The sequence below is a fragment of the Calidris pugnax genome, unplaced genomic scaffold, assembly GCF_001431845.1.
Source record: "Calidris pugnax isolate Ruff unplaced genomic scaffold, ASM143184v1 scaffold44, whole genome shotgun sequence".
In the NCBI taxonomy this organism is placed as follows: Eukaryota; Metazoa; Chordata; class Aves; order Charadriiformes; family Scolopacidae; genus Calidris; species Calidris pugnax.
The window spans coordinates 15,911,472-15,935,444 of record NW_015094506.1 but is presented as its reverse complement, the minus strand read 5'-3'; the positions used below and the strand labels follow the sequence as shown (position 1 = coordinate 15,935,444).

Here is a 23,973-nt window from a genome sequence, read left to right as displayed (position 1 = left end):
TGCTGTAACACCATTGTCAGAAATGTGAAAACTATAATGAATTCTTTTGAATACAGCAAGGTTTGTTGGTTGGGGGTTTTTTTGTGGGGTTATTTATTTTTTTTATAATCCTGGATTGTTTATCTCCAAGGCATGACAAAATTCAGCTATAAATAAGCTACTTGAAGTCTCACAGCCCACTCTGGGTTGCTGTTGCTAATGGGATCAGAAGCTGTAATCAAGAGAGCAGCAAGTCTAGCTACTACCTGTGATCATCTGATGTCAAGAAAAAGGCAGCATGGTAGTTCCAGTGTTTGGGACTTTGAATTGGAGGTATGGTAAGGAAGAAGATGCCCCCTTAATGCCATGCATTAAGGACTTTGTTGTAGTGGTCTAGGACAGAGAAGGAACTATTGTCCCACACAAAGATGTAGCAAGACATCGCTGTGGATGTGGAGCCTTCCTCACAATGCTCACTGGGGTCCTTACAGTCCCTGCTGGTGCAACAAATCTGCAGGATACATAACAACAGCAACAGGTTTAAAATTGCTCTGATTTGTCACAACTGTTAGCAATTTAGGGACATCCAGCCTTTCTACATTTTCCGAGAGCCATTATTATCAGACTACAATGCAAGCACTGCCTCTGGAGTTGCCTAGTTTTGTATCTTTCTGCCATCATCCATACTGACTGTATTTGTGGAGTAAATGCAGTAGGACATACCTTCTCGAGTCCTTAGTGGAGATTTGGCAGCAGGGCCAGCAGCAGAAAAATGAATGCCTCCATGAACATATTCTTTTGAATCCTGATGTATCAGGATTTTGTGTGTGCTTTAGTGTCAGCGGATTTTAGTGGCAATGAGTTCCATGTATAATATTTGCTATGCAGAGAGAATTTCCTCCTCATAAATTTTAAATTTATCTTTAATTGAAGAGGCTCTTGTTAGGGATCAGGCAGAAAGGGAATTCCTGAGCTGTTACTGGTGCGTTGTTGGTTATTTTATTATAGCTCCTCTTCTATGTCTTTTTCTTCAAGTAATCTATCCCTGTGGCTTCTGACTTCCTCCATAGGAGAACTTCTCTATCCCCTTGATCATTCTTGCTGCCTCACTAGGAATCTTCTTTCATAATCATGTGCTATCCATCAACACATTCTGCCTGAGGATGTCTGCTCAGCTGGTAGACATCTGATAAATTACATGCTAAATCTAGGTACTTCCAGAAAGATGTTCCTATCTGTTTGTCTCAGAGTCTCTTGGTAGGTTATTAAAAGTAAGTCTTTTCTACTTGAATCCTCCTAGCTGATACCAGAAGTGTCTATTTCTACTTTTCTTTTTTAAATTAGATGAGGCAGATCACTCTTTCTGACTGCCTTGTTCTTGTTTACTGTGCTCTCACTTCCTGCCAACCACAAATATTATTGCCAGTAACTTTGAAAATTCTCATCTCCAGTATTGATGCAAATATTGAATACCAACAGGTCTTGAACTGATCCCTGCAGAAATCCAGTGGAAGCATCTAACTTGCTCATAGTCCCCAACTGACTCAGCAATCTGTCAGCGTGTTCTGAATTTAATTACCCTGTGCTTTATTGTTTATACTGCTAACTTTTTAAAAGTCAAAATTGCATGTGGTAATAAGCCTCTCATGGCATCTTGCAATACTTCTCAAAATTTTTGTATAGTAAATGAGAAGTCTCTTTGGCAATTTTGTTTGTAGTTTTTTGGGCTCTGAAATTAATTTGCACTCTCTCAGATTTGTTTTGCTTATGTCAGTTTTTGTTTATGCATTTACTAAACTGTGAGCAGCTGGCAAGGCACTGGGGAAGTTTTTCTGCAGAATCAGTAAGAATATTTTACAGCTGGGCCAGATTTCTTTTTTTTTCCTGAATGAATATTTTAAGTGTCGCCTTATTCTTTGGGTATTATTTCCTATTTACTGTCAGGGGAAATTTCTATTCCTTTCCTTGTGCTGTTTGTGCCATTTTTTTCGGTTTTCTCTTAGATCAGAGAATGGTATTTCTCCAAACCAAAGCTGTGGTAGCTTACCTGTGACATATAAATATCAACCTGTCAGAGCCCTGCATGCCTACCCACGTCCTCCTGAAGGTTTAGTTGTGTGTGTTGAAGGTGTTCCAAAGCTCAGGCTCGAGCTTGCTGGAGGTGGTAGGCACAGGCACGGCTGCGACACAGCTTGGGCAGGGACCAGGGTGAGGGCCTGAGTGTAAATCACCTCCCAAGCCAAGAGAGGCTCCTTTCAGCTCATCTCACAGCTCTGCTGTTTTCCCAGGGGTCTGATGTTGAAGGTTACACAGCTGCACCGTGGCAAACCTGGCCTTGAGCATCAGCAGTCAAGCCCCAAGGAGGGAGTGGGTGTGCTCAGGGCCAGACAAAGCCCTTTCGTAGGCTCTGGACACTGCCATTTGGTTAAAAATAACAGCCTATGTTACTGGCAGACTAACCAATTTCAGATTGCTTCTCAGTTAGGTTTGTTTCTGTCCAAATGGTGCTGGTTCAATTACATAACTAATTAATGGGGAGTTTATGGAAGTACGAAATTTTTCAGTTGGAGAACGTTTATTTTTGTGTTAATGATGGGAGCTTGAACTCCTAAACAGATGGCTGCAGATCTGCAGGTATAGTGAACATTATAGGGAGATGACATTAACTTGAATAAATAGGTTCATGAGCAAATATTAATGAATACTTGGATGAATATGTGAAAGTTGTGATGAAGAAGCATGCGAGGAAGGCACTTAAGGGCAGCCTGGGGGAAGATTTTTCTTTGGGAGCTGTGTATTATATGACAAAAGATGACATAACTCACTTTTTCAGCAAGGAGGTAGCATTGTTTTGCATTTCTTTTTGGTGATTTAGGTTAGGAGATTAGCAAAAAGAGGTTTTGGCATTGGTGATACTCTTCCTCACTACTTTGGCTGGGGACTGTTTCTTTTGTTTGTTTTCTGTCCATTTGCTTCTCACCACCTGCTCCATTGTTGTTGTTTTGGGTTGTTTTTTTTAAAAAGAAGGCTTTTCAATTGTGCATTCTGTTTTGTCTTGGTTATTTTGTTGTTGTTGCTTTATGGTGATCCTCTGCTGCAGCACTCCTCTCACCAGCAGTACCTCCCAGTAGGGCTGCAAAGCCAATGGTACGTCTCTGACCTCCGGCGTCCTGCGTTCTTTAAATCTGCCAAATGGTTCATGGGTGCTCTTGCCAGTGTTCAGGCACAGCTGGATGCAGGCCAGGCGTGGGGGTGTTGCAGTGGGGAGGGCAGGTGGGAGAGAGGGGAAGGGATGAATTCCTGTGAGCCTGCATCACAGCCGGTGTGCTGCTTTTTATGTTGGGACGGAGCAGCTAACTTGATTAGTGTATGTTTTCATAAAGACTTTTATTTTGTTACTAGTGCGTCATTATCAGAATGAAAATAGTGGATTTAGTAAATTCTGCAAGGTATTCAAATGTTCCTTTTGCATCTTGGTAAACTGAAAAGGATTAATGAGAATTTTGTATGCTGGTTTTTTTGGTGTTTTTTTTTTTTTTTTTTTTTTTTTTAATACTGGGCTTTTCCCAAGAGTTCTGGCCAATCGTATGGATAAGGGGAGGGAGGGGGATTTTAATCTGGGAATGACAATGAAAATAAACAGAGCTGTCTATAGTAGTGGGTATAAAAGGTATGAGAGGCCATAGATGGGTTGTTGGTTTACTGTGTTGTATAAGAATTTTTTTTGCTGTTTTTTTTTGTTTTTTTTTTTTTTTTTTTTTTTTCTTTGCACTGGGTTTATTAATCTATCTATTCCAATTTTGCATTGACAAAAGGATAATGAAGGTATGAATTTGTCATGTGACTAGTGAATTGCTGTGAAGGTGGTGACATTGCAGTAGTGAAACTTTGTGTTTGTGGATCCTTGTGTACAGCATTCACAAAGCTGTATTTGTAGTATGAAAAGTGTATGTCTCTCCTAACTTGTGTGCTCTGTCATAGTTCATCTTCCAAGTGTGGCCTTTCTGTTGAAAAGGTTATGGCAATACCTGTAGAGCTAAAGTTCATTCTACATTAACATCATCTTTTCATAATTTCGGAATGTGTACGGAGCAGTTCATGCACTGCAGTAATTACATACCGTAAGATTGTGATTATACGATCCTGTGCTGACTGCTTTTCATATTTGCAGCACCACAGAAAAGTATTTTTGATTACTTTATGTTATTATTATTTACCATTGGACGATTTGTCACATCTGATTACTTTTGTTTATAATTCTCCTGACTATTCCTGTGAGCTCAAGCCAATGTTTAGTTCTGAAAAAAACCAAACCCAACCACAAACCAGACCATAGTCTGATATCACACAAAACCAAAAAAGGGGTATTCGTCTTCTCCATGTGGGCACAAAGGTGCCAAGAAGCCAGTTTTAAGCAGCTAAGTGAGCATTTTTCCAGAATTAGGAGGAGTGTTTTACAGAATTACTACAGAATTAGGACTGGGTGTTTTACAGTCTACTTTGCGATAAGAGTAGATGTAGACATGACTCCCTCTGCCACCAGTGTAATAACAGCTTTTTGTGGCTGTGTTTCCATCCACATGTCCATTTGTCCTATTTTTCTAAGTAGCAACTAGTATGTGCTGTGTTGATGCGAGAGATTGTGCCCAAAGCTTGTGAATTTCTTTTTACAAGTGAATACACTCACAGTATTATTATTTTTAACAAAGCCTTCTCTAAAGTCTTGAAATTACTTCTGTTGCTGTGCTACCGCTACTGTTACATGTTCAAGCCTTGAACTGTCAAGGAATTATGAAGTATTTTTATCCTGTGACATTTTAAATTATTCTCTCCATAGGGGAAGCCTGTGGGAACGCCAGATGCTGGTGCCTATTTCCGTGTGCTAACAGAGCATGAAGTAGCTGCCTTCTTTACTTCACCAACTGCAATTAGAGCAATCCGTCAGCAGGACCCTGAGGCAGCCTTGGGAAAGCAGTACTCTCTGAAAAGGTGAACTAAGGATACACTGGAAGCAGTTTCTTACAGAAACAGACTGGATGAACTAAGAATAGCAGAGTGTCTGGGGCTTTGCCCACCTCTGTATAGCAGAATTTGAATACATTCTTGACAGTTTAGGTGTACATGTGTTTGCTTGTAAATTTGTATTGGTAGTTTGGAGGAGATCAAAGCCATTAAAAAGATTACGACTCTAACACTAAGAGTTCTTATGGAGTTAGGATTGTTTCCTTACCCTTAATTTTACTCCACTGTGCATATACCCTGTAATACAGTCTTGGATTATGTGATCCCGCCCTGTTTTCCCACATGACCTCTCATTTCATTGAGTGCACAGGATCTTAACTTGTGTTTAATCAGCAGCTAGTCAATGTTTCGTTTATCTTCCCCATAACTTAGTTACTATTTATGGTTATGTGCTCCAAAGACAGAGCTTTTTTTCTATCTCAAGCTGGTTTTAAGGTGTTTATTGCAATACTATCAGTATGCTTCAAAATCGTGACTGAGTTCATCCTCACAAATCCCCTGTGAGATGAGAGAGTGGTATTATCTGTATTTTGCAGATGGAAAGCTGAGGCACAGAGTGATTAAGGTCAAATTCTTCTATGTAGTTCTGAATATCCAGTCTGAGCTACTGAACTACCACTATTTCAGAGTGCTTAGCATTCTGTGGTTAAAATGCGTTGCTAGCATTGTATCAATAAAATGCCTCTCACACTGACTTGCATCTAAGAGCATTTAGTGCTTCTACAAACCAAGTTTCTGTATCTTATGGCAAACATTCTGAAAATGAAAAGTATGTGGTTTTGGACCACATCTAATCTTGAAATTGAATAATTTGCTCAGCATCAAGCAAGGATTGTGTCAGACTGTATAGGCAGTTTTCAGTCCTAAGAACATCTTTTATCATGCATAGAAGGGAAGATGTGGAGAGAGGAGGAGGGGAAGACGCAAAGCCATATAGCTTCATTAGACTTCCACGTTCTAAATTGTTCAGGAAAATTTTATTTATTGGTGAGTTGGATTTAGTCATGAGGTATTCATTACAAGTTCATCGTTACTTTCTTCCGTCTGTATTGAGTGCTATCATCAATCCTTAACCCTCCTTGAAATAGGAAACAAGCTCATTTGAGACCCTAATACATGTTTATTGACAAGAAGGTGATTCAGATGCTAGAAAATTTAATTGCTGTTAAATTGCTCTGTAAGTTGTCACATTTTCTGGCTGAATGAGAATTCCCGATAAGAGTGTCCTTGTTGATATCAGTTGCCCCAGATGTAAAGAGGTATTTCATCATTCCTATTCAGTGCATAGTTAATGAGCTTCTCCATTTGCAGCTTTAGTTGTCTCTTAATTCACTCAGCCTTGGGCCACGTCATTCCCTGATATGTGACTAGTCTTTACTAAACCCTCTAGCGCAGCATGTAATATCTGGTAGGTATAGTTGTTAAGAAATTGAGTCCAACAGGTGATTAAAATTTCCATTCTAGGAGAAATCTTGCTTTCGGATGTTACTTGTGTGGACTTTTCCATCCAGGGTCAAGTGAATTTTCTCTGTTTCAGTTAGAAATGAGTATTCCTTTTAGTTCATTTAATTGTTCTATGATGCTTTCTTCTCTGTTACATGGTGCAGTCTTTGAAGTGTCTTTCTGCTACCTGGGCTAAGATGCAGCCTTACTTACTTACTCTAGATACTCCAAAACACATGTCCAGGAATGCAGTCCTGAAAGAGGTTTCCACCATGGAACATTCCATTCTTGAAAAATTCTATTTAAAACCAGATAAAGGTCAATGTAACTTTTTAAAAAATCCTGTTAAAAAAGACAATTACTCATCAGGTTCAGAGTTGGTAGGCCATGCCAGTTTCCAGTATACAAGGGAATACTTCATTTACAAGAGTAAGCTGAGTTATAAGCAGACTTGCATTCTTTTGAAATGCCTGTTAAGAGCTGATATTGGTGGTGTCACTGGCCTCTACACAAAATTGTATGTGAGGTTTTCAAAGGTTCTAGTGTGTGTGCTTCAAATTCCTTGTTGGCTGTTGGAATAAAATCTTGAAATTCGTTTGTCTTTCACACAAAGCATCAACCTGTGTCTTAAACACAGCTCATACTTAACAGTAAAAGAGATGTTTAATTTGTAATGCTGTAGGATAAAAGCCCTGTTCAGCCACATAGTGCTAGAGGATCTAAAGATCCAGCTTTTGATGACACACAGTGCTGCGAAGCAGGCTGTCTGTTGTGTTTGAAAAACAAGTAGCATCCAAATTCTGACCCTCATGTACCGGAGCAAATTCTATTTAGCTTTTGGAATCTGTTCTCATCTTCTCGAGATAACTCTTCCCGTATTTGGAATCATACTTCATCCTTTAATTGTTGTCATTGTTATGAACTGGTTAGGTCTGATTTCCAAATGATTGAAAACTGACAGTTTTACATGAAATGGGGCAAAAAGTATAGCAGATTAGATTAACGTACAAGTAATAATTTGCAGTTTGTGTTCCATAGCCTACTTGGTTTTCTTGACTTTTGCTCAATTACAAATGTTCTACCATTTTATGTCAAGAGAACCTAGAGATTCTAGCTTGTTTATCTGATACCAGATATTATTGCACTTGCTTTAGAAAAAAATATGAGACTATGTAAAAACTGTGCAGAAATAATGAATATAAAGTAGATGAGAAACTGCCATTTTCTGTCTCATAACACAGGAAAAATGACACAGGAAGTAGCAAATTCAAAACTGTTAGAACAAAATACTTTTTCACGTAATTGATCTCACACATGCTGCTAGAGAATATATGATTAAGACAACAGAATTTAGGACAACTAGAATACATTCATTATGCAGTTCTGCCTGCTACCCCCTACTCTGTACTGCTGTAGATCATGTATGGCCATTCCTGTTGGAGTCCTGAGCTGTGTTCATGAAGAGCCTTTGTGGTGCTCCCCTTCACCCACACTATCAGAAGGAGCTGAGGTGCAGTTGTGTTCTGTGACTCTCTGACTGTCACCCAAATCTCCAGTGCTTGGATCCTCATGACCAAGGTAAAATCTATTCAGGGAGGAAAACAAACACATCAATGGATAAAAATCAGAAGACCTGAAAATACTATTTATTTCTTTTGCATATTTAGGTGTCGGCAATCTCCAGGTGCATTAAGAATTAGTAAAAGTTCTTTATTTCCAGTTTTTGTTAAGAAATCCAAATACACCTGCCTCACTGTCTTTTCAGAAAAAAAAAAAAAAAGGCAAGTTTATTTAGCATGATGCAGATAGAATTTTTCTTTTCCAGGAAAAAACGTGGTGTATGCATGCCAGAATTAAAAACACTTCTGTGATTTTTTAATCTGAAAAATTTCCAGATTATTACCCATGTGAATAATTCTGCTTTTGAGAAATGGTTTGGAGATGTGGTTTCTTTGTGGTTGGAGTGACACAGAAGCGTACATGCTGTATTGAACAATTTAGATTGCATCAGGGCCATTAGGGACTTTGATCTTTCCCCTAAATCAGGTGATACTTCAAGTCCACTCTTCTAGACTCTTGAATAGGGCCTAAAAGCTTGATTGCGCTGTATTTTATGTTAGGGGTATAGGTTTTCAGAACAAGAGTTTAGGACATATTTAACAGAGAGGTTTTAAGATCTTTCTTCCCCATTAACTGCATTGCAGTGATAGATGATTGCAGTAACAGGTACACTGACATGCTCTGAAGTTTTAAGTGGACTGTTAAAAAATTGTTCAGAATGGGATATTTTATAACGATTGCCATCTCTCTCTTGCTATACTGTATGGCATTATTTTCCCCTATCAAAGTCCTTATGCTTTGTTAGGCTTGTGGCACTCTGATATTCTTTTTGACGGTTTTGTGCTGTAAATGTGCCAAAGAGCTAATCCCTCTCTTTCTCACAACATAAGGTTGCTCTTGAGCCTGCGGATTAGTAAATATGATTATTAAAGATGGCAGTTCAGAAAAGAAGAATTCTACTTTTGGCTCAGGGGATAACATGATATCTTAACTTCTTTGTCAACTCTTCGAAGTTCTTGGTATTTTAATAACCCTGTTTTTTAAAACAGGGACGCTTAACAGAATTTTTCATCAGTTTATAATGTTGTTGAATTCATCGACTCAATTTTTACATCATAGCTGAAACGTTGTGTTTAACATGCCTAATTACAGAACATTCCATACCGTGCAAATTGAGCAGTGCTTAACAGGAGTGCCCTCATGTGAACATGAGTCTTAAAAAACTTTTCTTAAAATATATATTTGTGGGGTTTACTTATACAATATTTTGTTCTCTTCTATTATAAACTTTTATCCATGTAATTACTTCCAGTTAGCTATTAACTGTAATTATCACCAATGGTGTGTGCCCTACAATAAAAAGCATTCAGGTGTAAGATATTGATTGGGGTCATGCTCATTATAGTCATTATCTTCTAATGTGGGATATGTGCTCAGAAAGTAGTATATCAAAATGATGTTGTATATTTATGAGTAAAGAAAACTATGCTTATTTGATGTGAAAGCTGCTTATACATTTGATTCCCTGTCTTCTATTCCAAGAAGGAAGCCACTCCAAGCTATCTTGGGGTGTCAGAAAGGAGGGGTGGCCAAAATGCTGTTCTGAAATTAACCAAGCATATTCAAAGTATGCTTTTTGGTTTGGGCAGCCATGTTATGGACTGTCTGTGGTCTCTAGAGGAGAGGTCAATCTCTAGGTTCCCTCTAGGAGGTATTCCGTATTCCCAGTTCTATGGTTAGACAGGCTGATCTGTGCATTTCTTGCTCTGATTTTTCTCATAATTTCCTAAATTGCTTTCTGGATTTCATCTACATGGAAAGATGAATCTTGTAAATTTTTTTCTAAATTACGTGCCTCTGAAATGGAAATTGTTTCATGCCCACCATACCTAAGAATTCTCTCTTTTTGCAGCCATGAGTCTACAGGTTTTACAAAGTCAATGCAGTTTGTGTCCATTGCTGAAGGACAAGAGTCAAGTCCTTTGTTCAGCAGATGTCTTCATTCATAATGGACTGTATGAAGAAGTAGAACAAGAGTACAAGTAAAACAAAGTACAAAGAAGTACATGAAGTAAAACAAAATGTCACTGAAATTGTTCTGGCTGTGGTAGAGTGTGCTGCAATCCTATCAAGAGGATATTTTTGAAAAGTATTTTTAATCCCAGGGTCTGATCTTGGGCCACATGAAGCTCCATTCCTATCTGAATTAGGTATTCTGTCATCTCAGAAGCCACGAGGGTTGATGCAGTACTTGGTAGAGAGTCTCTGCAGTTTCTCTTGGTATGACAGGCTATTCATGAAATGTTTAGTCACTTCTATTGTGAGTATATCTGTAAAGTTTCACTCAAAGAAAGAGGTTATTTGCTAGTAAACAGAGTTCTTCTGATGTGGAGTCGCAGTCTGTGTTTGCCTCTTATCTTTCCTGTCTTCCCATAACTCTTTGAGGTTTTAAATTGCCTCTCTGGGTAAAATGAAAGTGGTGGTGTTGTTGGTCATATGCCAAGTAGGGAGGATTTGGGAGAGGGAAGGCATGATACCACCCTGTGCGGATACTACAAAATAGAAACAAGTTCTTTGGTCTGTAGTGATAAGACATGCGTGGCAGCTCTGCGTTCAGAGTTTCCATTATACCTCAGGGCAGGATAGCACCTGGTGGTTACAAATAGATATTGATGTGGCTGAAGCATTTCAGATGGCTACATCAGCCTCCTGGGGAGCTGCACAAAAGGTGCAGTTTTCCATTGTGATTTATGTGTAAAATGAAACCAGAAATGTTATGTCTTAAATTTCGCTCTGGTTTAGATTTTATTTCCCAAATAGATTTCTGTTGCAAAATCTTGCTTAAAGAGGAATGTCTTCAACTGTGCAGAAAAATAATAATGTCTAAAACTTTGAGACATTCCTGATTCCCTTTTTCTGAGATGCAGAAACAACCCTTCCAAGTTAACAATGCAACAACTTAATAGTGGTGTCTTTTGCTGGTTTTAAACAGTAACTTAATGAAGTCTCTGTACTGTAGCTTAGTCATGTGTTAGTGTTGCTTTAGGGCCTTGGATTTTTGATCATTTTGGTTTTCATTTTGTTATGTAAAAATAAACATTACCCTTTTAAGTCTTTTAAAGGTAAATTACTTTTCAAAGTTTCCTCTTGTTCTTTGTGGACTACAGAAGAAGCCTAGAAAACTAGTTCAGCATACTTTTTGGATAAAGATAAATATCATGCATTGCTGTCAATAGAAACCATATTGTCACAACACAGGCTATAAAACTAGGCATGTACTAATGACAAAGTTCATCTGAGTATAGTTGGCCGTTCATTTTCATCTGTACATCATCAATCTGAATTAAAAGATTGCTTATTTGTTTGTTGGGGGTGTGGGGGCAAGATCAGAACTGATTCTTCTCTTTAGTATCTTATTAGTTGACTGTGTCTGGCCGGTGTCATAAGTATGTCTGACTTTAGAATAAAATAGACATGACTTGACTCTTTCAGTTGGAAGGAACCTACAATGGTCTTCTAGTCCAACTGCCTGACCACTTCAGGGCTGACCAAAAGTTAAAGCATGTTGTTAAGGACATTATCCAAATTCCTCTCAAATGTTGACAGGCTTCTGGCATTGACGACCTCTCTAGGAAGCCTGTTTCAGTGTCTGATCTCCCTCTTGGTAAAGAATTGCTTCCTAATGTCCAATATAAAACTCTCCTGGTGCAGCTTTGAACTATTCCCATGTGTCCTGTAACTGGATCCCAGGGAGAAGAGATTGGCACCTCCCTCTCCACTTCCTCTCCTCGGGAAGCTGTAGAGAGCAATGAGGTCACCCCTCAGCCTCCTCATAGGACATTCCTTCCAGTCTTTTCACCAACTTTGTTGCCCTCCTCTGGATGCATTCAAAGACCTTCACGTCTGTCTTAAATTGTGGGGCCCAGACTCAAGGTGAGGCTGCACCACGTGCAATTTAACAGGGTTTTAAATTGCTCATTAGGAAATAAGTACAAAAAAAATCTGCTATGACATGAAAAAAGTTACTGTGCAAGTGTTAAGATGAGATCAAAACCTTAGCAGCATGCAGCAACGGTAATGTCTGGCTTCTGAGTACTGATAGTCGTATTTAAGAACGCTACCATTGACATAGAGGGTCTTATCATTCTAAACAGGGCATGAAGTGAATTTGCAATGCTTAATGAAGGACAATAAAGTGTGACAAAACCTCTGATAAAAGATTCTGAAGCTAAAGCCTGTGTGTGGGCTTAATACCCAGTTATATAGCACTACCTAATTTAATGGTACAAACAAGCAGATCACATCTGTCAGGACTGTGAGGTGTAGCATCTCTTCTCTACCAAAGTTGGCTGTGTGATGTCCTGTCAAATGAGCTGAGATCTAGTACTGTGATCAGGGGTCCAAGGCTGCTGAATGTTGTTCTGATTGGCATTACCTAGTAGGATTATGTTATTTTTTTAATTTATGTATATGTAGCCTGCCTCTCCACAGGTAAGTGGCCCTAAAGCCTATAAAAAGATGACAGTTCAAAAACCACAAAAATCTGTTTAAATGGGACATTATTAACTGAGAGTTATGCTACAGGTATTTCCTTCTAGTTCTGTTTATTTCCTTATTAATTTTTCTGATGTCTCTTTCTGATCCTTTTTTGCGATTTCATTCTTATATTTTGCTTAATGGATATCTACCTGGTTCCTGTGTACAGAGCATGCTACTATTTTTACTTCCATTGACAGTTGCTTGCCTCTGGTCTCCAGAGATCTTTGCAGTCAGAAAATAAACCTTCTTTTACATGATGTATGAAGTAACATAACTTAATATTGCTAAGATTCTAATTGTTACTTAGGAGGGAGCATACAAAGAGTAGGAGTCCTCTGTCCCCTTTCCTCTTTATCTGGAACACCAACCAGAGGTATCTGTTGAATTTGTTGTGTTGTTTTCCTTTCCCCATCCAAATCAAGATACATATTTTCTATTTTTATTTAAAGGTTCAGAATGTTATTTGTAGCTGGTGAGCACTGTGATGTGGACACACTAGAATGGTCAAAAAAGGTCTTCAAGGTACCTGTCTTGGACCACTGGTGGCAAACTGGTGAGTGTTTTAAAATACACTTTGTAAAATACAAGGAGTTATGTTCAGACTTGTTTCCTGACTCATGTAGAACTGATTTCTTTTTCCATGAACATTTAAATACGGAGGACAAAGTGTGAAAATCAAAATTCAAGCAGGAAGACTGTTTTGTGGAAGTGGTCTGAAAAATTACTTTAGGATATATTTAAAGCACAGCATTCTTAATAGCTCTGTAGGAAAAAAAAAAAAGGTATTTTCTGATGCCTGTGTTTTAAAAAAAAAATAGAAAAAAAATTGTGCATCAGTATTTTTTCCAGGCAGCTCATACATAAAAATACATTATATTGTTTGCATATGAGACTATTTTGTGACAGAAAGTATAGTATTTAGGGAAGCTTTCAGGTTTAAGTTGCGTTTTTTGCACATGTATTTTGTGTAATTAAAAACAATCAATCTGCAGCACAGAGTAGACTCCTTGGTCTTTAGTATTGTTCTGTATGGATCTCAGCCAACTTCTATTGATCATTTTGGAATGTCTCCCATTTATTTCACTGCAGGAGGATTAGTTGCTTAGACTGCAATGAAGGAATCAGAGTACCAATCTATGTGTAACTTTGCAAAAATCCCAGTTGAGTTCTGGATTAAGGCTTGATCAAATGTATCTCCTTATAACTATGGATTAATATATTTTTAAATTTCAGTATTACAAGATCAGATTCAGATTTTGCTTCTTACATACATTATTGATTTTTAAGCTAAGGAAGTGTATTACAAAAGCTCTCTCCTCCTCTCCCTCCCTTGCTCCCTTCCAGGAACACCTTTTCTATTTTCTGTGCAGCATTCTTTTGAGATGTGTATTTTCTCTGGTCTGTCTGTCTATGGAGAAAAACATTTTGATTCCCCCATGATGGGTCAGATAGCAGATATATAAGATTAGAATAAAAAGTGGAAAACCCTTTAGTTCATCTATAATATATGCTACGTAATGAAATCAGTTGAGAAGGTTTAAAATGAGGAGGTTAATTTTTATTTAAAAAGCCCCAGAATCTTAGATAAATACTGAGAAAGTACTGGAAGATAGTAGTGCCATTTTTTATTTAATCTTGACTTAATCTGCTAGTTAATTGATAAATATGAGAGACAAGACCTATATTTTGCTCACTTCTCTGATCATAATGTCTGTAGGCAAGAACAGGCCTTGGTAATGAGCAATTAACTGAAAAAGGTTAAAGGATCAAACAATATTTTTGACTACTTATTGAACTGGCATAAGCAATATTACTGTATGCAATTTTGCTTTTGTTTTTATCTATGTCTGTCTATATATCTGTCTATATATATGTAATTGCCTATAGCTTTGACTTATATTTAGTGCAAAGTTTTAATCTTGCTGTGTTCGTTCAGATATGTCTCAGATATCAAAGATCTTGAGCAAGCATGTGGATGTAATTGTTCTTAAAGTGTGTAGGTACAACTGTGTTTGAGAGACTTTTCAAAAAAGACCACGAACTCAGCTCATAGTACAGTATGTTTCTTGATTTTTATATTCACAGCATGCTCTTAAATTAAATTGTAGCAGGACTTAATGAGCTAGGGCCATTTCAAATACAGTGTTTGAGAGCATTTAATAATTTGATTAGAGTGAAGACTCAGTTTTAGTTGCAAGTGATTTCTGTAGAAATGTGTGCTGTTGAATGTAAGCAAAACATTTCCTTCAAAGGAAAAAAGCACAGAATAAAAATCCCTAATCACTTCTAGCAGGAAGAGGTTGAGACAATTTGCTATTTTATGTAGAGCTACTGAGTATGGAATTTTTTAATAACAAAATTCAATTTGAGATAACAAAACTATTGAATTTCATGAATTACCCTCTTTGTAATGAAATTGCAGCTGTAGTTATAAATTGCTGTTTTGTTTTGCCCGAGATTGAAAGCTTCTGACTTATTTCTGGATATGAAGGCTTTTGACCTTTGATAATCTGGCAAACTGTTACTTATTGCCCAATTTGATAGTTGTTGCATTCTTCTGAAACAAGAGCGTTGCAAAACTATGAGAAATGTTGGCATCTTAATTTTACTTGAATACTGTAGATCTCACTAATGCACTCATGGCTTAGTTGTTGGCTCTTTCAACTGAGTCTAAAGCAGATGACGGGGGAGGGCAGTCCAGTATCTGGGTAATTAGTGTTTCTTATATGATGGTGTAATTTCTGTTCCCTTGTTTATGACTAAGGAAAGGAGGGAAAAGATCAGCTTTTTAGAGAAGTGACTGAGTCGTTATTTGGAGATGGAAATGAGTATGAGTGAAGGGAAACAAAAGGTTGACAAACAAAAGTATTATAAAATAAAAAGGGAATGTAGACCACTTTCTTCTTCAGGTTTAGTAAAGTATCTTCAAAGCTCTTGACCCCATTGCCTTATATTGAAACTAGAAATAAATGAGTATGGACAAAGAAATGTTCTTTCATTTTGTCTTTGGAAGATTTGTGGAGTATATGAAATTACTGAGTTGAAACAGTACTTTGAAAGAGAAGAAAGCTTTCATTAGGACACTTTGAAGCAGCTACACCTGGAAAGCCTGATTGATTTGTGTCAATACCCCTTTGTCAATAACACTTATTTTAAGTGTTAAACTTTTTGTTACAAGTATAATAAGCCCATCTTACAAGCTGTGAAATGTATGTCACAGGATCGATGAGCGGCAAGTAGGATCTGAGGCAGTAAGGACTGACAAGCGCTTGCTGTTTTCTTTGGAGACGTGGCAATGGATAAAAGAATGGTACTTTCAGATCGTGTGCTCGTGTACGTGGAGAGAGGATAGTCTTGTTTTGGATTTGTGCAGGTGTTTAGTTTTTGTTTATTTATACAAAATAACATATAAATAGCAATTTTCATCTTCAAAGTAGTTGTGCAAACGCAAGCAAATTAATTCTTTTAACACCCCTGTGAAAGGAGTAAAGTTATTCCAGTCTCACAAACATTAAATTGAGAAAGACAAGTATCTTACCTCAAGCTATCCAGGAAGCCATTGCAAATTCAGTTTTAGAAAACAGGGCTTCTTTGCTCAGAGATAAATTTTCCTGTCATATTTACATAAATTTTGTGATATTTTGTCTGAAAGGGAACAGGAGGGTGCATTTTGGATGTTGTTCTGTCTCTGTGTGTAGTTTTGCTTTAAGGAAATGATACCGTAGCTCTATTTCAGTATTCCAGGTAAGTACATTACAGATCACCTTGCCAAAGCTATTTTAAATAGCCTAAGCAGTGCTTGGCTTGTACTTGCTGGGTCGCATCCTTGGGAGATGCCTCAATACACAAGGAAATGTGATTTTGGGTTACCTTGGTTTTGAAGCTAGCATTGAATTCTAGAATAAAAAAAGGGTAACAGCCATGAGGATGTGATGATCTCTGGAAGCAGGAAGGCTCTAAAAGCTTATGTTAAACATCCTCAGCTGCTTTCATGTTAACTATTTGGTATTTTGTAGTAAAAAGCAATAAAATTAAGCTCTACCACATTATTTTTGAGTCAGATTTCCCTTTCTTCATAAGAAGTATAGGATGTAAAGAGTTTGTTTTCTCTAGATATTTTTAAATAAAAAAATTTTGAGACTCTGTCTTGAAGATGTGTAAGAAAATTCAGATGAAACAGAACGGAATCTGAAAATTCAGTGATAAAATTTGACATGCATAAAATCTCAGTCAAGAGACATGTTTCCATGCAACTTTTTTGGTCATGCACTACGTGAATCAAAGTTACAGAGCTGTTACAGAGGAGATTCTAATTGGAGACATCTGCTGTGTCCCGAGTGTCAGCTCACTATGGCAGGCAGAACTATGAGAAGATTCTGTGTGTGTTCTGTTTTCGTGGAAATAAGCTGCCTTATCCAAGAAGGAAAGGGTGTCTGCAGCAAGCATTAGGACATAAATCAAATAGTGCTTGGTACACTATGGCTGCTGGAAAAGGTTATAGTATGTGCACACTGGAATGAGATGTTGGATACTGTGAGGCATACTGTGGTAAAATTTACTGGTAGGAATTCCCCAAGTTCTGTAGCACAGTGAATTAATATACTCTATCACTTTTAGAATTGTTCTCGTTCCTTCTCTGTGTCTTACCTCTAAAACATGGTGATATTTTTATTAGGACATACTATGATTATGTAATTCCACGTAGCAGTATTGGTTATATTAGGACTATACAAACAAAACAACTATCGTTGAATTCAGTGTAAAAAATAAATATCATAATTGAGTGTACGCACTGTAATGTATTTCAAGGAACTATTTCCTACCACAATCATGTACGGGGAAGAGTTTATTAATGTGGTCTCCAAGCAGCATGACGTGGTCCCCAGTCTTCAGTTTCCATTGTGTTGTCTTGGCAACATTGTGCAGAATCTCCTTCTCACGCATATCCAGAAAGACGGATTTTGCAACGGAATTCTGTTAGCTAATCTTCCCAGTTTTCCACTACAGAACTGTTACTTAGGTAAATTACCTTGTCAGTCTAGACTTCCATCTCCTCACATTTGACAAGTGGATTCCAGACCTTGTTCTTCCATCCTCTTCTGCTTTGCCCCATTCAGAACTGTGCAGATCAGTCCAGTGCATTCCTCAATATGATGCATTCCAGTCCAGTGCATTCCTTTAATATGGTGAAATTTTCAGACCAAGAGGCAGCAGGAAAGGCAGACTAAACAAAGGGTGGCTGTTTAATTTGCAGCAAAAGACTCAATTCGTGGATATTTTTTTTGGGTCCCAGAAATTCAGTTCTGGAGTTCTGGAGCCCACGAATCTGGAGCTGAGATGAAAGAGATGAAACAAATTTCTTCCAAAGTCCAAGCTACTGGTTTAGGTTATCAGGTGGTGCCTCAGTGAAGATGCAGTTCATGCTTTTTAAAGACGTGTGTATCCTGTCAAGAATAGCATCATATTTTTTTTAGTGGAAACTGATAACCTGCAGAACAGTTCTACAGAAGTGGTAATTATGCTGCAGAAACTTCTGCAGCTCTGCAGACATGAATTAGAGTCACCTGAGCATAATTTTCTGGATAACTGAACTTAAAATGGGTATTCATGTATAGAAAGAGGAGAAAAGTGGTCATTTATCATGTCTCTACCTAGGGGCTTGCATTCTGCCCTTCAAGCGTATGAATATAAAGATTGTTTCAGCTGTTGCTTGTTGCTTTGTAGTCAGACTTCTGTATATGTGGACTGCATGTCATTAGTTACAGTAGCTTGTCATTCCTTGAATGTCATGTTAGGACTCCCCATTCAAATAGGTTTTTGTTTGTCCTTATTGGAGGAGAGAAAGGAGGAATTTTTTTTAGGGGCCACGGGCGTTGCTAATGCAGAGACTGGCCTTTCAGTAGCATGTGGTTGTCTCATTCTGTACAGTGGCCTTTACCATCAGCTTCAGAGAAAGGAAAAAGAACAGAACTTGTATGCATTTTTTTCTTTGTGTGTCTGGTCAACCTGTGTCAAAAGATGGATCCCTTTCGGTTTTATTTATGGACACGATTACAGTTTGGGCATGGTTGGGTCTGTAAGCCCATTAGGGACTTCTAGGAAACAAAGAAGCATGAACCTCTGTTTAAATTTCTGGGAAGGTTCTCTTTTCCTCCTGGCTACACTCTTTTCTCACTGGCCAGCACCTCCTCTGTGGTGTTACAAATTCAGTATCAGCAGTGCCATTGCCACTCTCTCTCATTTGCACTGATATTTTCCAACTCAGAATTGATAGAAAGCATGCATTAAGCTTTTCTGTTCCCATTTGACTTCAGTTTCTCAGTGCTTATTAATCTTTATCTTCTCTGATTGTCTTCCACTTGCAGCCAGGATCATGCATTAATATGAATGAAGTAGTATAAATGTTTTCCTCCTTTTTAAAATTTCATTGGTGTGGTTTAGATGATTGAAAGTAAAAGAACTGTAAAGCAGTCTTAAGTTATGGAGCTCAGCCATGAACGATGTTTAGTGTGCACTGAATAGGCAAACGAAGAGGGGAAACCTTTAGGATTGAGTATGTCAAATCAGAATAGTGCAGTCTCATCTGCCTGAAGGAGACAAGCTGTGACAGCATCTCCAGTTTGTATGTGTGTGAAGATGTTACAGGTTGCTGATTTCATTCTTGTCGCATGGCAACTGCTTTTTTTGTTCTCGGAGAATAAAGTCCTCATTAGTGTAAAGTAGATGATTTTCCTGATGATTTAAGAACAGAGCTAGTAATAAGCTGCCTGGATCTAGTGCATGGAAGGAATGATCCTTTGAAGGATTTAAGGCTGCCCAGTGAAGGCAGAAAGAGAGAGAACAGGGGTTTTTAAGATTTTAGACACTAATACAGAAAAAAATATTTGAATTGAACAGTAGTAATTTTATCTGTCTTTCCCATCTTTGGAGTATTACTATGCATACAATATATTAAGATTCCCCAAAGTGATTAAACAGTAAATGGTTAGCACTGAGATGTGTAATTACTTTTTATAATCTCCATTTATTTCTTAGTATTTCATCATGTATCAGTTGTGGTTACAGTAGGAGGAAAGTAAAAATTGGAAATTCATTTTTAGTCTGAAAATATATTATAATTCAATTCGTTGCCCAACTTAAAGCATCTTTAAACATGCCATCTGGCATCTTCAAAATACGACCAAAAAGCTTTGTATTCTCCTCTGATTATCTTGGCTGTCATTTTGCTATAGGCAATTTATAAGATGTAGGTTATAGATTACCATTTGGAGACAAAGGAGCCTCGTACTTACAAAATCAATGCATAAACTTCTGGTGCTTTCTGACTAGCTTGCCAGTTCATGATAAGTGAACTTATTTCCTTCCTTGGTTTTCATATTTTTCATGGCCCACTGACCTTTAACTCAGCTAATTAGAGCCCCTTTGCAGTTACATTTTGTACATTTATTCTGGAGATTTTAATTGGATGTGCTTTGAAATCTTCAGAGAACTTGTGTATATGTATGATACCACAAACACCAGTCTGTAAATGCATTCTGGCTTTGGGTGGGATTGTGAAAGGGAGCCTTGGGGGAATTTAATGATTTTGGGAGTTGATTTTTTTTTTTGAATGAGTGGATCGGATATTGCAATATCCAATCTTGTTATACAAGAAGTATATATACAATCTTGTTTTACAAGAAGTATTTGGCCATCACAAGTGTAGTATGTATTTATGGTAATAAGTGCATTATGATTACAAGAGCTTTGAAGCTCTTAGAAAATACTAAAAGAATTACTCGTTTCTTTTCTGATAAATTCTAAGAATAAGCGTGGGAACTGAGTTACAACAAAATTGGTTTTATTTTGAGGAACAGATTTTCAAATACTTTTAGCTTATTTTGTGATTTTTTTTTTCTTTCCCCCTGTGCTTCTGCACATTCACAAGAAATAAGGGAAATGCTCTGCTTCTGTCCAGTTGTACACAGCTGTTGTTGTACATGTGTTAATATGGCTCTACAGTCAGGTTAATACTAACATCGTAATTCCTAGATTGTGCACAGAGAAGCTGTCATTCTCAGTGCTGTATAGGTGCATTGTAATATGGGAATGCTTACCCATGTATTCAAATATAAATATACTTTAATTAGTGCAACACTAAATATAGTGCAGTATTTCCTTTTGAACATTGGAAATAGTGTCCCGGCTGAGGTGGGAGGCATTCATTGATACCACTGCAAGTTAGGATCTGATATAAAGTTAAACCAATAGAGTAACAATGTAGGTGAGCTTTCAGAAAGCTATTTGTCGGTAAAGGTCTGTTTCAGAAAAATGTCCTGGCATATAAAAGCACTTAAATGTGTACCTCTGTTGCCTTTGACATTTAAAATATAATGTGATCTCCTATGCCATGAATTAGACCAAATGGACAAATTGATTGTGGGGGAGGAAATAACTTGTGATACTATTCCTATTTTAAATGAAGCATACTGAGATAAATAGCTCAGCAGTGGCAGTGGGTGACTGGGTGTGTGATTTGTGAGCAGTCTAAGCTTATGTAAGTGCAAACCACCACTGACAGCAGGAGTGGAGCATCTGGAGCGTCTCTCCTTCATCTCTGGCACTGCCTTTGTACCCCTGCTCTTAGGGTGGCCCTACCACATGTGTGGCCACTTGGTGAGCAGAATCAGAGCATTGATGTAGGCAAAAAATAACCTGGCTGAAAGAATAATATTTTTTAATTCAGTCTAGTTCTGTGTAAAAAGGGGAGAAAAATAGGATGGGAATGTACAACCAAAGTGTAGAAGGATAATGAGACCACACTTGTTTTTTACAGTTATCTTCACTGATGTGCATTTAAATGAGCTGAAGTCAACTGTGCAGTGCCCAGTTGCGTGTTTTAATTACAAAATCACCCTTTTTATTATTATGGAAAATGAAAATGAATATGGCTGTCACATCATTGTCCCTTTTAGCTATTGATTGTGCTCTTTCAGACAATAACCACTTTCTGTGGTCTCTGTAGTGTATGGCCCTGTTGTTGATTGAGCACCCTTGGTGCTACCGTACAATAAAGAATATAGAGAATAAGGAGAATAAGGAGAGCTTCAAGTGGAAGTGAATACTGAACAGCTAGTGGTCATAACCAGAAAAAAACCAATTTTTTGTGCAGCATACTGATGCTATTGTACAAATAGATCTGTACTGGAGAGTCTGTTTAATTCTGGTTTCCTTAGTCACCCTTTAAAAAATATAGATTGGTTCATTTCCTATTTATATCTCTTTTCCATGTTTGCTGAGTGAAGTTTCTGTATTACAGTTTCTCAGTGGAGACAATTAAGCAGTTTAGAGGTTTTTTAAGGCTCTATATACAATTTAACCAAGTGAGAAAGGTCAACTTTAATTTCATGAAGATATGAAGAATAGGTGAAAACCACTTATTCTTCCATGAAGCTTACAGCTGACTTGTGGAGGTTTTACGCTCTGTTTTGTAGAGTACTAGTGGGACGAACAAACACGTTCTGCAGCCATCCCACTTCAAGGTAACACATTGTCCTGGTCTTCTGCCAAAGGAGTATAATCTAAATTGTAAGCAGCCTGATGGCCGTGGCCATGCTTTCGATGAGATAGTCTCTCTAAATCATATTTGAGCAAGAAAGTCTTAAGAGAAATTCTTTCCAGTTGGTTTACTGCATATTCTTTACACTAGCTTTACGTAAGTTTGTAAGGAGTTTAAAAACTCCATGTAAGACAAGTATGAAAACCTTGATTAAAAATCACTCAACTTGCATACTTCACCTAAAATTTGATTCTTATGGGTTTTGCTAAGATAGGCCCCTGCTACTTGCTTACCATATTTTGGTATTCTGTACGCACCTGGTATTTATTTTGTTGATGCTACGTGCACTTAATTCAAAAGAGGAATAAGTTAAGAATGCAGTCAAATGGGGGAAAAACAAATGATAATTACCATCACTGTTCAAGAATTTTTCTGCTGCATTTGTTGTACTCCTCAGAAATAAGGGGTGAAATGAAATACCAAATGATGCATGAAAGAATTTTTGAAGTTTCACTACTAGCCAGCAAAGCCTTTGAGAGTTTAGGATGACAGATTGTCTTTAATCTAACCTAATTGTGCATAATGTGTGAATTGAATTTAATTTCACACTTGCTTTCTGACAGTTTGTAAAACTGAATCAGGGAATCCTTAAGAATTTATAGTTCTCCAGATTCTTCAGTCATTGTTGTCTCCATGTGGCTCCTCTCATTTTTCTGTTATAATTTGCTGCAGTACCCTGCTAAATATATTAGAAGATGAGAATTTCAGCAAACATAAGCTCTGTCATTAAATTTTACTTCATTTGATGTCAGACTTAAGCAAAATGAAGAGGAAATGAGTAAAATGGATGGGGAAGTTCATGCTGTAATTATCATAGATCTGAAAAGTAATTTTCACTAGCCTTTACCCTCAGAAGGCGGTAAAAATCATGGCATATCAACATATGCTAACAGTGTGGGTGCAGCTGTACTGTGGACTTTTGTGGCAGTCTGCCAGCTGCCAGCCCAGCATCACACACCATGTTGCATCAGGATTATCCAACCTGCTCTCCATTGTGTCCTGGGATAATAGTGGCCAGGTGTCATCTCCTTGTTTTAGTGTTGATGAATAATTAGCATCAGACTGTTTGTAGGTACCTAGCCAGCACTGGTCAGGTGCACTAGGTATTTCTACACATTGATACTACATCATGTCTCATGCCACAACCTGGAGCTGAGCAGAGAGTGAAGAAATCTTCATGGTAAAATTATACAGTGGGTATTTTTGAGTCCTTGCTAAAGGAGTGGCTGAGCTGTGCTGTACGGAGGCTAAAACAATTATCTGAAATCATCTTCCAAGACCGGTAAACATAAGGCTGAAGTGGTGCTTGGGCTACCAGCCTGCAGCATGGCTATCTAGACGGAATTTGTCAGGGTTAACAGCGCTTTTAAATCACAAGTTGTGAGTGAGGTCACTTACTGCCAGTGGAGTTGGAGACTTAGAAACTTGTTTGGGTTTTAGTGATGAAGAACTGACTGAGAAACTAACTTTGCTCTGCACAGTCATATGCTGAAGGATGAAGGAAATGAGGTCTGTATGAACACTTGATGACCTGGCCCCTGACTCTTCAGGACCCTCCCAGTACATGTTATTTCTGTGATGTGTTAGATTTGGTTTTATTATAAGGAAGCAGAATGGTATGCTGTGATGCAAATTTTGAGTGTTGTAATTCATCTGGTACTGTGGTTTTCTCTTTCCAGATGCCCAGTAGCTGTTGGCACACTAGAAAGGATGTTGCTGTTACTTTATTGAATCTTTTATTCCACCCTTTCTGGCATAATTGAAATGACCACTGTGTGGAGAGAGAACGTGCAAGGAGTCTCTTCAGAGCTGCATTCTTGCTATGTGGATGG

At 37.9% G+C, this 23,973-nt stretch overlaps 1 protein-coding gene across 1 annotated transcript in view; it reads left to right on the top strand.

Moving 5' to 3' along the window:
- ACSS3 (acyl-CoA synthetase short-chain family member 3) overlaps positions 1–23,973 on the top strand; it is a 92,259-nt gene that overhangs the window by 42,967 nt on the left and 25,319 nt on the right. The window contains exons 8-9 of the mRNA XM_014963222.1: positions 4,817–4,968; positions 12,993–13,096. Of these exons, the coding sequence (XP_014818708.1) occupies positions 4,817–4,968; positions 12,993–13,096 (256 nt within the window). The remainder of the gene's footprint in view (positions 1–4,816; positions 4,969–12,992; positions 13,097–23,973) is intronic.